At 48.9% G+C, this 14,082-nt stretch overlaps 1 protein-coding gene across 2 annotated transcripts in view; it reads right to left on the bottom strand.

Annotated features, from left to right (window-relative positions):
- SMOC2 (SPARC related modular calcium binding 2) overlaps nt 1-12,955 on the bottom strand; it is a 174,522-nt gene extending 161,567 nt beyond the window's left edge. For both annotated transcript variants that reach the window (XM_053592572.1, XM_053592573.1), the window contains exon 1: nt 12,635-12,955. In XM_053592572.1, coding sequence (XP_053448547.1) covers nt 12,635-12,718 — 84 coding nt within the window. In that variant the 5' untranslated portion in view covers nt 12,719-12,955. The remainder of the gene's footprint in view (nt 1-12,634) is intronic.
- Between the last annotated feature and the right edge of the window lie 1,127 nt (nt 12,956-14,082).

The raw sequence follows: 14,082 nt of genomic DNA, 5'->3' as shown, positions 1-14,082 counted from the left end.
CATGGGGAGTGATGTGGTGACTGGGTCCTTTCACCTGGGTTTGTAGAGAATGTGTCATCTTTGTTTTCCTCCATGTGGCTGAGCACCGGCACTCTGAGCAGGTTGATTCTATCACCTGTGACCTTATCCCCAGGGCTCTCTGCTTGTGCAAGGTTGAGGTGGGTTGGTCTGTTCTGAACTCAGCTCTTTCCCTGTAAAGTCTGTGACCTACCTCCAGGAAGCAGCCATTTCTCTGTTCTTGCTGTGACATTTGACATCAGTAGTTCTGAGTCATACCCCAGATATAATGATGAAATCTGTGTCTTTTCCTTTGCTTTTTAAAAAATGACTAATTCAGCTATGTAACCTTTTAAAGGTAAGTATCACATGCTTTTCAGAAAGTAAATTCTGAGAAAGGAAGAAAGGTTAGCATGAGTGAGAACATTTTAAAGTGGAAACAAGAGGCCAGGAAGGGCCGGCCTCTCACAGTTGGAGAAACTGAGGCAGCACCCCACCACTCACCCACCTGCTGGGCTAGCCCTGGGTCTGGGTGGCCAGTGGCCAATGACCTTTCTGCCACCTCTATGAACCTCCCCTCCAAATTTATCATCTCTGATTCTGCTCAGACAGAGCAACTTTTAGAAGAAAAAGCAGCAACATGTGAAAACTTTAAGGAGGTGGCTGAGGCCACATGTATACAAGCTACCCAAACACAGCCATGCAGGAGAGCTGGCCACAGAGAGGAGAGTCACAAGAGCACAGGAGTGGTCACGAGCAAACTGGACAGACTCGACAGGGCCTGAATGACAGAGGGACAGGGACACAAGACAGAGAGTGAGAAAGAGAGACAGGGAGAGACAGAGACAGAGTGAGAGAGACAGAGACAGTGAGAGACAGGAAACAGACATAAACAACAAGACAGAGTGAGGGACACTCAGGGAATGAGAGAGAGATTTAAGAGAGACAGAGAGAGATTAGCCTCGAACTCTCCAGCTTTCTTTGCCAGTGAAATTCTTTTCTCACTTGTTAGATCTGATGGGAGACCTAGAGATGAGGGCTGGGAAGACAGAACCACCGGGAGTGACGTACCCTGAGTACAGGGCAGGCCCCGAGCTCGCTGGCCCCACAGCCTCTCAGGGTGCATCTTCTCTGCCCCTGTCCCCAGTAGCTGTTTAGCAAACCTCTGTACACACAGATGCCCTCCCTGCCCTGAACCCCACAGGACAGGAGTCCCTACCACCCCAGTGTCCTGCTCAGGTCCTGGGGACTCTGCTGCAAGACAGAGGCTGTGGCCCCCAGGACCACCTGCTCTCACAGTCCCTGGGAGGAGCCTGTCTTGCCTGAAGCTGGCAGAGGCCCCTGCTCTGACTGCCGCCCTGGGCAGGATTACCGGAGTCACCCAGGTCAACAAGCAGATGGACAGCCTGTCGGGCCCAGTGGATTGGAGACGAGCTGCAGGCTCAGAAGGAGACCAGGACCGACCTCACAGAGGACCTCCACCCGGCTGCTCTGCCCATGACTTCTAAAATCAGAATTGGTCAGACAACTTGCAGGCATGTCTGGTACTTCAAAAAGAAAACAAACAAAAAAGGTGACAGAAATATGGGGAAAAGGAATGATGATGTCACTCTAAATGGGGCCATGAATGATTTTGAAAAATTTTCCTTCAGATTTTTGGATACAAAGAAATATGAGTAGGGTTAAAAATGGTTTCTAACCATTTCACCTGAGGCCTCAATAAGAACGAGTCTACTAAGAACATATCTAAGAACAAAGTATCTACTAACAATAGCTCTAATAAGAACGTGTCCACTAGGAATGTACCTAATAACGATGTATCTAAGAACGTACCTAATAAGTACGTATCTACCAAGAACATATGTAAGAACAATGTATCTACTGAAAATATCTCTAATAAGAATGTATCTAGGCCAGGCTTGGTAGTCACACCCCGAATCCCAGCACTCTGGGAAGCCAACGCAGGTGGACTGCGTGAGCTCATGAGTTCAAGATCAGTCGGAGCAAAAGCAAGACTCCAACTCTACTAAAATTAGAAAAATTAGCCTGGTGTGGTGGCACACACCTATAGTCTCAGCTACTGGGGAGGCTGAGACAAGAGGATTGCTTGAGCCCAGGAGTTTGAGGTTGCTGTGAGCTAAGACACCAGGGCACTTTTCCCAGGACACAAAATCAAAAAAAAAAAAAAAGAGTATCTAAAACGAAATGGAGATTGGCCACTTATCTTCCCCAAATCGTCTTTCTATAAAGCTTGTGTGAAGACTATTGGGAAGCCTCAATAGGAAAAGCAACACGTTTTGATTGGCTGCATTTATTGTTCTCTTGGGCTAAAATCCATCATAAAAATGGCATGTCTGAGAACTCCGGTCATTGGAGAATAGTGAAATATAATATTGATTTAGCAAATAAGATAAGTTAAGCCATCGATTTAAATAGAACCTACCCACAACAGCCCAGGCCCTACAGACAGCCCCACCTCACATTCCTCTCCATATTTTGGTTATTTTAAAACCTAAACTCTACCACAATAACTTAACACTTTGTCTGACAGTTGGGTAGTAATACTGGACTTAACTTGCATATTCCAGACTTCTAAATAAAGTCATGAGAAAGAGCAAGTAAAAATGTCCCTGTTTTTTAATTTCCTAATTTAGCACTTTGCATCATAAGCCAAACCTTTAAAACTGGAAATTCAAACTCATAGGAAGTGGCAGGTCCTTAGGCTATTTTTAAAGTCAGTGTGGCAAAAACTCTGCTGGTGGTGGTAACCCCAAACCCACCTTCAGACCCCACCAAGGACAGCAATTAGCTCCTCTCGAGCTCCCTCCTGTGGTTGATTCAATAACGCCGGGAACGGCAGCTTCCAGAAAAGGAAGAGGGCTTCCTTCCCACCCGGCTGAGTGCTTACACCTGGGTGTTTTGAGTGTAGCATAAAAGGAAGGAAAGATGCCAAGAGACAAAAAAAGAATTTGCAACTCCACCTGGATTATGTCTCTGAATAAAAAGAAAGATCTATCTTTGGCAACTCCCTCCAAGAGATAAATCTTTTAAGAATGAACTGATTAGCATAAGCCCGTATCTGTGTATCCAGCAAAGCGTGAACTTCACAAACATGTAGGTTCAGGTTAGAGCTATGGCTCACTTTCTATACCCAGAGGCATTTACAAAAATCTAATGTGCATATACCCAGGAGAAACACACTCACACATAGAGCTACTTGGCAGGAATGGTAGGAGGACGAGTGAGATGCTGTCTGTGAAAGCACAGAAACCTGTCCCTGTCGTATTTTAGGAAAGAAAGGTACAGAGTGCAAAGACAAATTATTATTGAGTCCAGGCCTCTTCATCCCTGGTAGCAGATGCAGCCATCCTCTTACTTAGAAGAACACGTACGTGTTCCAGAAAATAGCCTGTGCCTGTGGTGCAGTGAGGGGGGAGGGTAGAGCAGACAGGAATGAGCATCAGGAGCTGGTGTTCTCAAGGTGTCAATTATTGGATTAGTGCAAGATTGTAGAGTAACATTTCCAGGTACACACTCCAGAGTCCAATTTAGGACTTTATTGATGATTTTTGAATCGTCGACTATGAGGAGGGGGAGCTATAGGCAGGAGAAGCAGACAGAGGTCTCCAGGTCTCCGGGGCTTTTCCCAGGGCAAAGAATCAATGCAGCAAACGGAAATGAACCCTCCCCCTCCCCTACCAGTGGTGAGTCCTGGCCAAGCCCGGCCCTCGGATGCACTAAGGCTGATACATTTACAGGAAGAAACAGGACTACTCAACACCTTGGCATCAACTACAGGGGACATTTCCAGCTTAGGATAATAGAATCAAGATGAAAATTTAGTTTGTTTTCTTTTTAATTTAGTTTTAATAGGTATAATATATAAAGTAGCTTGTATAGGTTCAAAATATTTTTTAAAAACCTACTGGTAGAGACTGGTCTAACAGAATCTCGAATTTGGTGAGTCACTTAGAAACACTAGCCAGCCGCAAACTAGTGCCGTTGTAAAAGGTTATTTTTTGTATCTAGTGGCCAATTGCTTGTGAAATGTTGTGTCTGGTATTGAGGGCTACATTCTTAAAAGGATGTGGACCAGTCGGAGCCTGGTGGACCCAGGTTGAGAAATATGCCCTCAGGCTCTGAGATGACTCCTGCAGACAGAAAGTCACTTCAGTGACACACCTGACTTCAGTGGTGACACCACCCACCCCTCCTAGCACCTTCCTAAAGCTTCAGTGGCAACCTGACTTCAGTGGTGACGCCACCCACCCTTCCTGAACACCTTCTTGAAGCTTCAGTGGTGACCTGACTTCAGTGGTGACGCCACCCACCCTTCCTGAGCACCTCCCTGAAGCACTCGGAGTGCTGGAGAGGGGCCTGAAAAGGGGCAGAGGAATGGGGCAAAAACAGATGTGCTGGGAAGGGGTCCTGTCCTCCTTAAATATTTAAACAAACAGCCCTTGGAGCAGAGGACAGCAGTGGCTTGTTCATTCATTAATAGATGCACTTTGTGGAGATGACAGGACTCTCAGCCACACTGCACCAAAACTCCTGAGAACCCTTGCTGGCGACTTCTTACATAGGCCCAAGGAGAGTGCAGGCACCGGGGTGCTCACATCCTCCCTCTTTTTCAATGTTTAAAACTTGATGTGTGTTTTTGTCCTATAGACAAAGGCTCAGGCTATCTTTGCAAAGGGCCATGGTGACATGTTGTTCCGTTCAGCTGAATAGAAAGTGCTGCCGTCACCTCCCTGCTTCGTCCCTTTGTCCTCACTCTTCTCCCCCTCCCCCTATAGAGAAACCACCGTATTCACTGACACTTGTCTTCACTGGAGGACACAGGACTCCAGGATGCCAGCACTCGTTCCACTCAGTGGCGGTGTGACCATGGCACTGTCTGTTTTTGCTTTGAGCAGCCATCTCACTGTGGAGACCATGACAACCCTTCCTAAAATGGGTAAATTAACATACTTAACTTGATTGTTCCCGGACATGAAAGTACAGGGGGAAAGCCCAGCCCCACTGAAGTCAGCACAGCAGAGTGCCCAGGGCAGCTGCCCACACAGGGGCTGCGCCTGGAGCCTCCCTGCCCAGAGCTGGCCATGAACTCTCAAACTGCCATTTCCCAGACAGCCCTGAGCCTTCAGCCACCACAGAAGGGGACAGCACTAGCCTTTCCTCAAGGGATGATTTTTAAAATTTATTTTAATTATACTGGATTTTTCCAGATTCTTGATTACACAGGCCCACATTCTATTTTGGAATGAATGAATATGCAACTGAAAATGAAAACATACACACTAAATTCTGCACAATTATTTTCATTCAAATCACTAAAATTATTTTGTAAATTATAAGCATATATGCAATTTTCTTTATTATTTTGAAATTTCTACCTCCTATGTAATTCTTTCTTATAAATACAACTGACTATATCTTACGAAGCCTTTTTACTACAATTTGATTTCTAATGTAAGGAAGAATAGTATTGTGATCAATATAAATGTGATAGAAGTTTGTAATTCTGTGATACTACTTTAGACAGACAGTGGGACCTCCATGAGTTGACCACCGAAGGGACTGTAACCAGCCAATATGCTGAGGTGGGCAGCGTGAGGACCAGGTGCTGTGCTGGCAGGCACAGATGGTGCATGGCCGGTCTAGGAAAATTAGGTCCACCCAAGGAAGCGGTCAGTGTAGGGAGGTGCCAGCTATGAAGGTTCTACTCTATACATTTTCTTAATGTTATAAAAAATTGTGGCATAGTAAAAAAAAGAGAAAGCATTTGAATAAAAATCATGTGAAGAGAAAAACTGTTACATAAACATTAGCAAATGGAACGCAGGAAACAGAAACCATGAGGAAAAGGCAAGTCTGTCTTCTTCTGGAGCCCAAAAAGTGGTTAGATGTGAGCAAAGGAAAAAAGATAATTAGAGATTAAAAATCGAACATTGGGGTTAGGTTTTCAGTTGCTTATTAGAGCTACAATAATCAGCACAATCACAGCATAATAAAATCATGAACTTGGAAAAGATTTGCTGAAATTTTTTGCCAAACAGGGAGACCCCTCTAAGGTAATATCAATCTTACTGCCCTGAACTATAAAAGTACCTTCAGAAGATAGAATTTCCAGCCTACTCACTCCAATAATCTACCTTTCTATCATCTCTCAAAGTGCTACAAATACATTTATTAGTCCTTTTAACTTTTCCTTGAACATAAATATGAACCTGGGACTCATGGTGCTCATCACCATAGACACGAGCATGATGTCCCAGGGAGGACAGCAGCCAGCAGGACCTCCACGAGGCTCCGTGGAGGTGGCCAGGCCTTCTCTGCTGCTCCTGAGGCCAGGGAGGTGAGGAGGGAGCCCCACACCCAGGTTCCCACCAGGGCTCTCCTCGTCCAGCTCCAGGAGGCTTTCATGGGACAGAACACCAAAGAGCTTCTTCGTAGGGCAGGGGTATTTTTCTCTTTCACAACACAGCCCTCAATATCATTAATTTTTCTTATCCTTACTCAAGAATATTGGAATGCCTCTGTGTGGTCTAGGGAATGATGATCATCATCTTTGTCCATGATGGGCTGATATATGGAATGGACCAGGCAGGAAAAGTCCTAAGAAGCAGGTACTGTCTCTAATCCCCAGAAGGAAATTGGCTCCCTATGGCTGCACCTGCCTGGTACAGAGAGAGGATTCATGTATTTCTACAGCCTCGATTACTGAACGCAGTAAAAGATAAACAAATCCCACACACACTAAGGCAAGTTCGACTTATAGACTACAGAATTTTTTTTTCTTTTTTTCTTTTTTTTGCCAAGAAGAGGATGAACCTGTTATCAAACAGGCTCAAAACACCCGGAGTGAGCTGGATCTCGCAGAGTGCCCCACAGTGAAGTGTTCTGGACCCTGGATCAGACGCATGCAGGTCACTGTGTTTACCTACAACTTTTCATGCTTTCCGAAACTTTGTCGTTACTGTAAGACTCTGCTGGCAACCTCAAATGTTAATAGTTTGCCTACTCCCTTCCCCACAAACTCTGCCCTGTACTTGTGGCTTGGTAAGGATGGCATTGGTAAGACCATACTGGGGGTAGGATGACCACAGGGGCCCTCCCCCCAGAGAAGCTCAGCCCAGGACAGGGCCTCTATGGAGGGGATCCAAAAACATGTTGAGCAGAAAGAATGTGAGGAACAGAAACTAAGAAACAAACCCCTTATAGGATCTCAGCTAATGCTGCATAGAAATAGTCACATTGACCGTCAGTATTACCAGCAACAGGAGAAGCAAAGGGAGTTCCTTACAATTTGGGCAGAAAGAGACAGAACAGGTGACAGGGACAAGAAGAAGGTGAGGCGAGAAAAGATACATGCTGGAGGGGACAGAGCAGTGCACCTGCCGTGCAGACCAGCCCCTTCCCTTCGATGGCATTTACATTGGTGACTTTGCCACACTGTGCTGTACGTAATAAAAATCTACATATAACGATGGCTCATCAAACAGAAGTCATCCTCAGACCGTCACACGAGAATATCTATTGCTTTCACTTTTGATTATTTAGCCCATATGAAATTATGAGTAAAGAAACAATTTACATTCTGAGATCTTTCCTTTTTGTGGGCTACAGATAAATGTCCCATCTATTACCTTTACTCACGCTCTGAAGGAACACAGTGACTAGTGGTGGAATCTTGTCCCGTTCCTCAATACCATCAACTGGGGAAGCATAAAAATGATAGTTCTAATCTTCTATGAATAAACTCGGGCAAAAAAGAAAATTATTTCTTAATTTTTCTTTAACTTCAAAGTCCTGCTAGAAACTTATTATCATAAGCTTGTGTCTTGTACGTGTGAAATGGTCCATCGTTTAATACAAAAATATACGAATATTACAACTGAGCTCTGACTTAGCGTCCCACAACCCCAGATTGTCACCAACGCTTGTTTTCATGGAGAACGGCTTAGAACTTGGTTCTGTTCTGAGCCCTGGCACTGACTTTACACCCATGTTCACTCCCTGCACAACTTGTTAGGGCTTGAAGTTTCTCATGGTTTTAGTTATAGTCTTTGATTTCACATCAAAATTAGGGACTCTTCCAAATGTTGGGGTTTTCAGTGCTGTGTGAATGGGTTTCTAAGTGGAAAATTTTAGTCTGTGTTTACTGCCCTCCAGAACCAGATTGGGGCCCATCTTCTCCTAATGAGTGAACTGGGCCTCCCCAGGGCATCACGTGCACTCAACACACTTGAGTTGAAGAAAAAGGGGAAAACACAGTAACTCCCTGAGTATTCAACACTGTGTAAGATCAACATCAAACAGGGTGACGCATTCATTCCACACCACGACTGCTTTAGAAGTGAAAGAGCGTTTTTACTTTTGATGTTTCAGCAAGATCAGTATTAGATCCTGTCACAGACTTGCCAATAATGAAACTTTTTTAAAAGTTTATATGTGTCATACCTGTAACCCCAGCACTCTGGGAGGCCAACGTGGGTAGATCGCCTGAGCTCATAAGTTCAAGACCAGCCTGACCTAAAGTGAGATCCCATCTGTAAAAATAACTGGGCATTGTGGGGCGGGGGGCGGGGGGGCACCTATAGTTCCAGCTACTTGGGAGGCTGAGGCAAGAGAATCACTTGAACCCAAGAGTGAGAGGTTGCTGTGAGCTGTGATGCCACGGCACTCTACCAAGGGTGACAAAGTGAGACACTGTCTCAATTTAAAAAAAAAAAGTTTATAAGTAGATAAATATTGTTGTCTTTCAGTGTGAGTAACACAACCAGGGGTGGAAAATAACCACTTTAGGCCTTGTTACACATTCTCCCGGGCCAGCAGCAGACCACCCCTGTGTGCCAGACCCTGAGTGAGGAGGTGATGGTTCAGAATGGAGGTCCTCAGATGACATAAAGGTAGTGCAGAGAATGTCCCCTGAAGAAAGAAAAACAATTGCAGGTTGAACTTAGAAGTGTCTGAACAGCTTTGTTTGTTTGTTTTTTGGCCGGGGCTGGGTTTGAACCCGCCACCTCTGGTATATGGGGCTGTTGCTCTACTCCTGTGAGCCAGAGGCACCGCCCTGTCTGAACAGCTTTGTATCCAAGGCTCTCTGACAGCCTTTTCAAACCTGTTTCCCCAACCCTGAATGTGGGGAAAGCAATGCCTTTGCTGAAGTCTTGACGTGGACGTAGGAAATCATCAGTGCTGGTACCAAGAGAAGACATGAGTTCAGCATTCTAGGTATGGACAAAACGCCACTTAGTCACTTCTGAAATCAGTCAACGGGTACTGACCCCAGGTCGTGTTGTTCCTCATTGCTCCTGAAGGAACATCTAGGAATCAGCTTACTGGTTGGGACATCAAAATTCACATGACCACATCTATGACCAAGTTGGAAGGCTGTGATCATGTCCATTTTCTCTTTGAAAACCATAATTATGTACCCAAACAATTTACACTAGAAATTGTTGCCTGTCTCAGTCATTTGCAAGAGTTAAAGGAAAATGGCCTTGGAATGTTCCCACTTCTTAAAGGACAAATAGACTTGGATCCAAATTAGCTCCTGTTAGACCCGCTTAAGAATGCCAATGTTGACTGAAGTGACACCAGGGTCTGGGAGATGACCAGCAGGTGATGCAAAGCCATCGGAAAGTCACCGGGAAAGACGCCAAGGCCCTTATAGTGCTATTTATAAAGAATGACTTTTTTTCCACCAGGGAGAGAAAAAATCACCAAAGAAGCTTCTCTCAGTGGTTAACAACAGTCTGGGGGGGTCATGCCAATGACACACCCCCCAATGCTGTGCTCACACCCCACACACGTTCTTCATGGAAAGAAAAGACACAGGGCCTAGAGAAGCCTGGTGTGCCCCCAAAGAAGCCGAGGAGTTTCTCTATTTCTAGACTGGAAGAAACAGATGGAATAGGAGGATGCAGAGAATCTTGTTTTTCTCATTTGCCTGGTAAGTCTTCACGACTTACCTCAATTAAGCTCACTCACCAAGAGCCCAGGCGAGCATTCTGAGTACCCAAGAAAGAAAATCCAACGTAAAGCCAATTCAAAACGCACCTGAATAACACTGTGTAAACAGATAATTACGGCATTTACGACTCTCTCATCTAGACAGTGGCAGGGCTGCCATCAAAACTAATGTTAATTGGGGAAATAATATGCATTGGGCATATTAAGAGCCTTACCTCTAATCCTCATCACATCACAAGGAGATATTGTGACTTTACCTTCAGTTTACAAATGAAGAAAACGGAAGGTCAGGAAAATGGAAGTAGCGTGCCTAAGGGTGCCAGCAAGAGGAGCCGTGACACCTGCCCCCTGCGGGCAGAGACTGCCCCTCTGATTAGTAAAGCCAGAGGCAGAGCTTAGAAGGGAAGAGGTAGATCTTACAGACAGGCCTTTCTTTGAATAAAGGTCCCTGGGAACAAAAGAAATTGCTAAACACCAGCAAGTGATTTGAAAGGGTAGCACGTATATATATTTCACACATACACACACACACCATGTTTAGTATTTCCCAGTGACCAGTCAAATCTCATTCTTACCTCACATACTTTGTAACCAACTAATTCCTGATTTTCTAGATTGGGGAGTGGGTGGGAAGTGATACACCAAAGTATTTTATGGCTTTAAACTTTTCTCCTGGATGCAGAAAAGGCATCCTATGGTATCTTCAAGGGTCATCTAAAGGCAGAGTGTTCTTGGGGAGTGCAGTCAGTGGGTGTCAGCCCCCACAGGCGGCTTTGGCACAGCAGCCCAGGTGATGCCCGGAGCACTCTCAGAGGCCAAGGTGAGAGTGAAACTGAACAGCTAAGCAAGGAAGGGGTGTGGGGAGGACAGGGAGACCTGCTGCCTTTGAAACTGTCCCCATTACCTGACTCTTCCTTCCCAGGTGGGCCAAGCCTGGAGCCTCCCCCCAGGGCAGCAGGCAGAGGACAGACTACTTTTTGCACTTGAAGAAAATCTGGAGCAACTGTACCCCCTGCTACAGCTCTGGGAGGAAATGCTACCATCTCTTTTTCAGATGTGGTCTCAGTTTCTCACCACCGTCCCTGAACTTTGGGGGAGGGGTCTGCATTTATGTGTGTGTGTCGGGTGCAGATGAGCACACAGATGAACACAGACCGTCCAGGTACCTGAGGGTCCCGTCTGGGAAGACAGAAGCTCTGCAGGGGGTGCTGAGCCCCCAGCCTGTGAAAACTCCCTCCAAGCTCCCACTTGGCAGTTTCTAATCTTCAAGTCATTTGTGAGACACGAGGCAGCCACTGAGGGCTGCACAGAAGAATTTTAGGTATGAACAATGAACTCATGAACTGCATCCCCTCACACTGCTGGGAAGGAAGGAGGAAAATAGAGAAAGAGGGAGAGAAAGGAAACAAAGAGAAGAAAAGAAAAGAGAGAAAGGAGGGGAAGGAGCCCACAACGCATCAGATGAAAAGCAGACCCTGCCCGCAGCTTATTTCAACCACTGTTACTTTCAATACACAAACACCTTTAGGACAAGTCCTGGCCGCTTAAAAGCGCCTCTCCACCAGGGCGTCCTCCCTACCTCGTGTTTTCTCAAGCACTTGTTCAAAGACACATTTAAGTGGCATCTTGTCGTTTGTGGAGATTGCGTTGACTACGGTTCGCAAACACTGCAGGCCCACGCGGTCCGCCCCAGCTGGGCGCTGCAGACGCCGGCCTCGCCCGCCTGGGCCTGGCTCGGACCCCCGCGCATAGCTCCGTGCTGGGCACCGCGAGCCTCTCCCAGCCGGGCGGGTCCCACAAAAGCTGCAGCTAAGAAAGGAAACGCAGGGCGGGCGAGCGGCCGCGGTGACCCGCGCTCGGGAGCGCGCAGCATCCCTGGCCGGGAAAGCAAGGCCGGGGCGGCGGAGTAACAGCCTCCGCGCTCCAGCTTCTGTCCCAGGAAGAAATGAAAGGCCCCCTGACCGCTCCTCTGTTCGCACTTGGACAAATGAAAAGCTAATCTTTATTTTTAATGCCGTCTGATTCTAGCTCCAGCTCGCTTGGAGTTTCTCTGGGAGGGTCAGGTCCACAGTGGGGCTCGTGGCCAGTATCCCCTTCATTCAGCCAGCAGGCGGCCCCTGGGTCCGCGCCGCGCGCTGGCTGACACCCACAGATTAGCCGCGTGGGGTGGCGTGGCCCTGGTCCCGGTGGGCCTCCCCAGGAAGGTCTGCCCCGCGGGCGCCGGCGCTCCGAGACCCTCTGGTTACCCCGCAGGCCCCGCCCACCAGTGACCTGCAGCCGCAGGGCGGTCGGGCAGGGCGCACCCCAAACTCCCACTCACCTGCGGCTGGTAGGACCTTGAGCGTCCAGCACAGCTGGCTGAGACAGGCAGGGGTCCGGGAGGGCAGCACTGGAGGGGCCCGCTGCAGCCCGGGCAGGGCCCCGACAAGAGCTACCCCAGGAACCATCTCAGCCAGGTGGCCGCAGAGCCCAGGCGCGCACGCCGCGGAACCTGCCCGGTCCCACCTGCTCCAGCGGGCGACCGGAGCCGCCATCGCCCCAAGGCCACCTGCGCCCGTGGCCCGGGTGCTTCCATCGGGATGGATCGCAGGGACCCGGCTGGGGCCAGCGCAATAAGACTGCATGGCTCAATGGCCAGGACCCGGCAGTCCAGCCTTACCGTGAGCGCTGAAAACTTCTGCGCGGACGCCAGCGGCAGCAGCCCCGCGAGCAGCGGCAGCCAGCAGAGCTGGGGAAGCAGCATGGTGGCCACGCAGGGGACGGCAGGGCTCTCTGCCCGGAGGGCACGGGCGACACTGAGCAGTGGCCGCACCCGGCGCCCTGGCACGCCGGCCCTGGAAAGCCGAGTGGACAAGCGCGGCTGGAACTGCTGCGCGACCTCTCCTGCGGGTGGTCCAGACCTGACCAGCTCCCCGTAGGCTCCGGCGCGGTCCTCCGCGTCCAGTGCAGCTTCGCTGCTCCTGTCAAATACCCCTGGAACTTCCCGGATCCTCCCCGCCCGCCCGCCTTCCTCCCCCTCTCCTCCCCCAGCCCCACCTCCCCGCGCCCGCCGCCCCGCGGAGCTCCGCTCCTCTGCCTGCTGGGGGCCAGGAGGCTGCCCTGGGCGCGGGTCCCGAGAAGGAGAGGGGGGCGGAGGAGCCAGGAGGGCTGCGCGTCGCCTGTTAGCGCTGTTCACGTGCCTCCTCCTCCCGCGCTCACACGCACACACGCGTGTGCACCCGGCCACGGGACACACTGCGCCCTCCTTCCGCCCCGGGACACAGGCTAGTCCACACAGGACCAGCCTGGAGACCTTGCTCATCCGAAGGGTTAAGGCGAAGTCTTGGCCTGGCCCTACCCTGTTCTTCTCGACCTCTGACTCTAACGCCAGTTGGTCTGGCCTGAGTATCTCCTCTCTGACAGATTAGCGGGCTCCCCAGCAGAGGCACACCGTCCAGAAAACACTGGGCCCCCCGGAAGCGCGGCCCAGGCAACTCTGCCCAGGTCAATCCACTCTCTGACTTAACTGCAGCCTTGGCCCTCAGCAAGGCTGGGGCCATGTGGCTGGCTGTTGGCGCACACAGATGTAGCTGCTTTAAACAGCTCTGTCCAAGCCTCCCAGGTGTCTACTCAGAGGGCAGAGATTGTGGAGGTTGTAAACTCATCCGCAGAGACTGCCTTGGAAACCAAGAAAGTTTTGCACACCCAGGTTCTGGATAATATCCACTGCGGACAACATTGCTGAAATAGTTTAGCCTTGGCTTGTAACTTTACAGGAAAAAGCCCTAATTCTGTCTCACACAGAAAGCCAAAAGACTGAAGATTTTTAAGAACAATGAATCAATTGATCTGTCAGGGTGCTGGGGAAAAAACAATCCAGAAAATCCAAGTCTGATTTTCACCCTCCATCTAGTCCACTGCCCCGGCCATGAATTTTCAGGGTGGAGGGCTGCACCCACAAACTCTGGGACCAGCTGCTGAGGGTGAGGAAGCCATCCTGTCCCAACCTGTCCCAAGCTGGGGGACAGGGGGCGGGGGGAGGGGGGGGGAGAAACTTCACACTTTTATCAGGAAAGTGGTATCTATCAACAGTGGAAAGACGGGGAAATGTACCTCTTCCTGAAGGGA

Source organism: Nycticebus coucang, chromosome 5, assembly GCF_027406575.1.
Source record: "Nycticebus coucang isolate mNycCou1 chromosome 5, mNycCou1.pri, whole genome shotgun sequence".
NCBI classification, from domain to species: Eukaryota; Metazoa; Chordata; class Mammalia; order Primates; family Lorisidae; genus Nycticebus; species Nycticebus coucang.
Note: the sequence above shows the minus strand (reverse complement) of the source record. Positions and strands in the feature narration are given on the sequence as shown.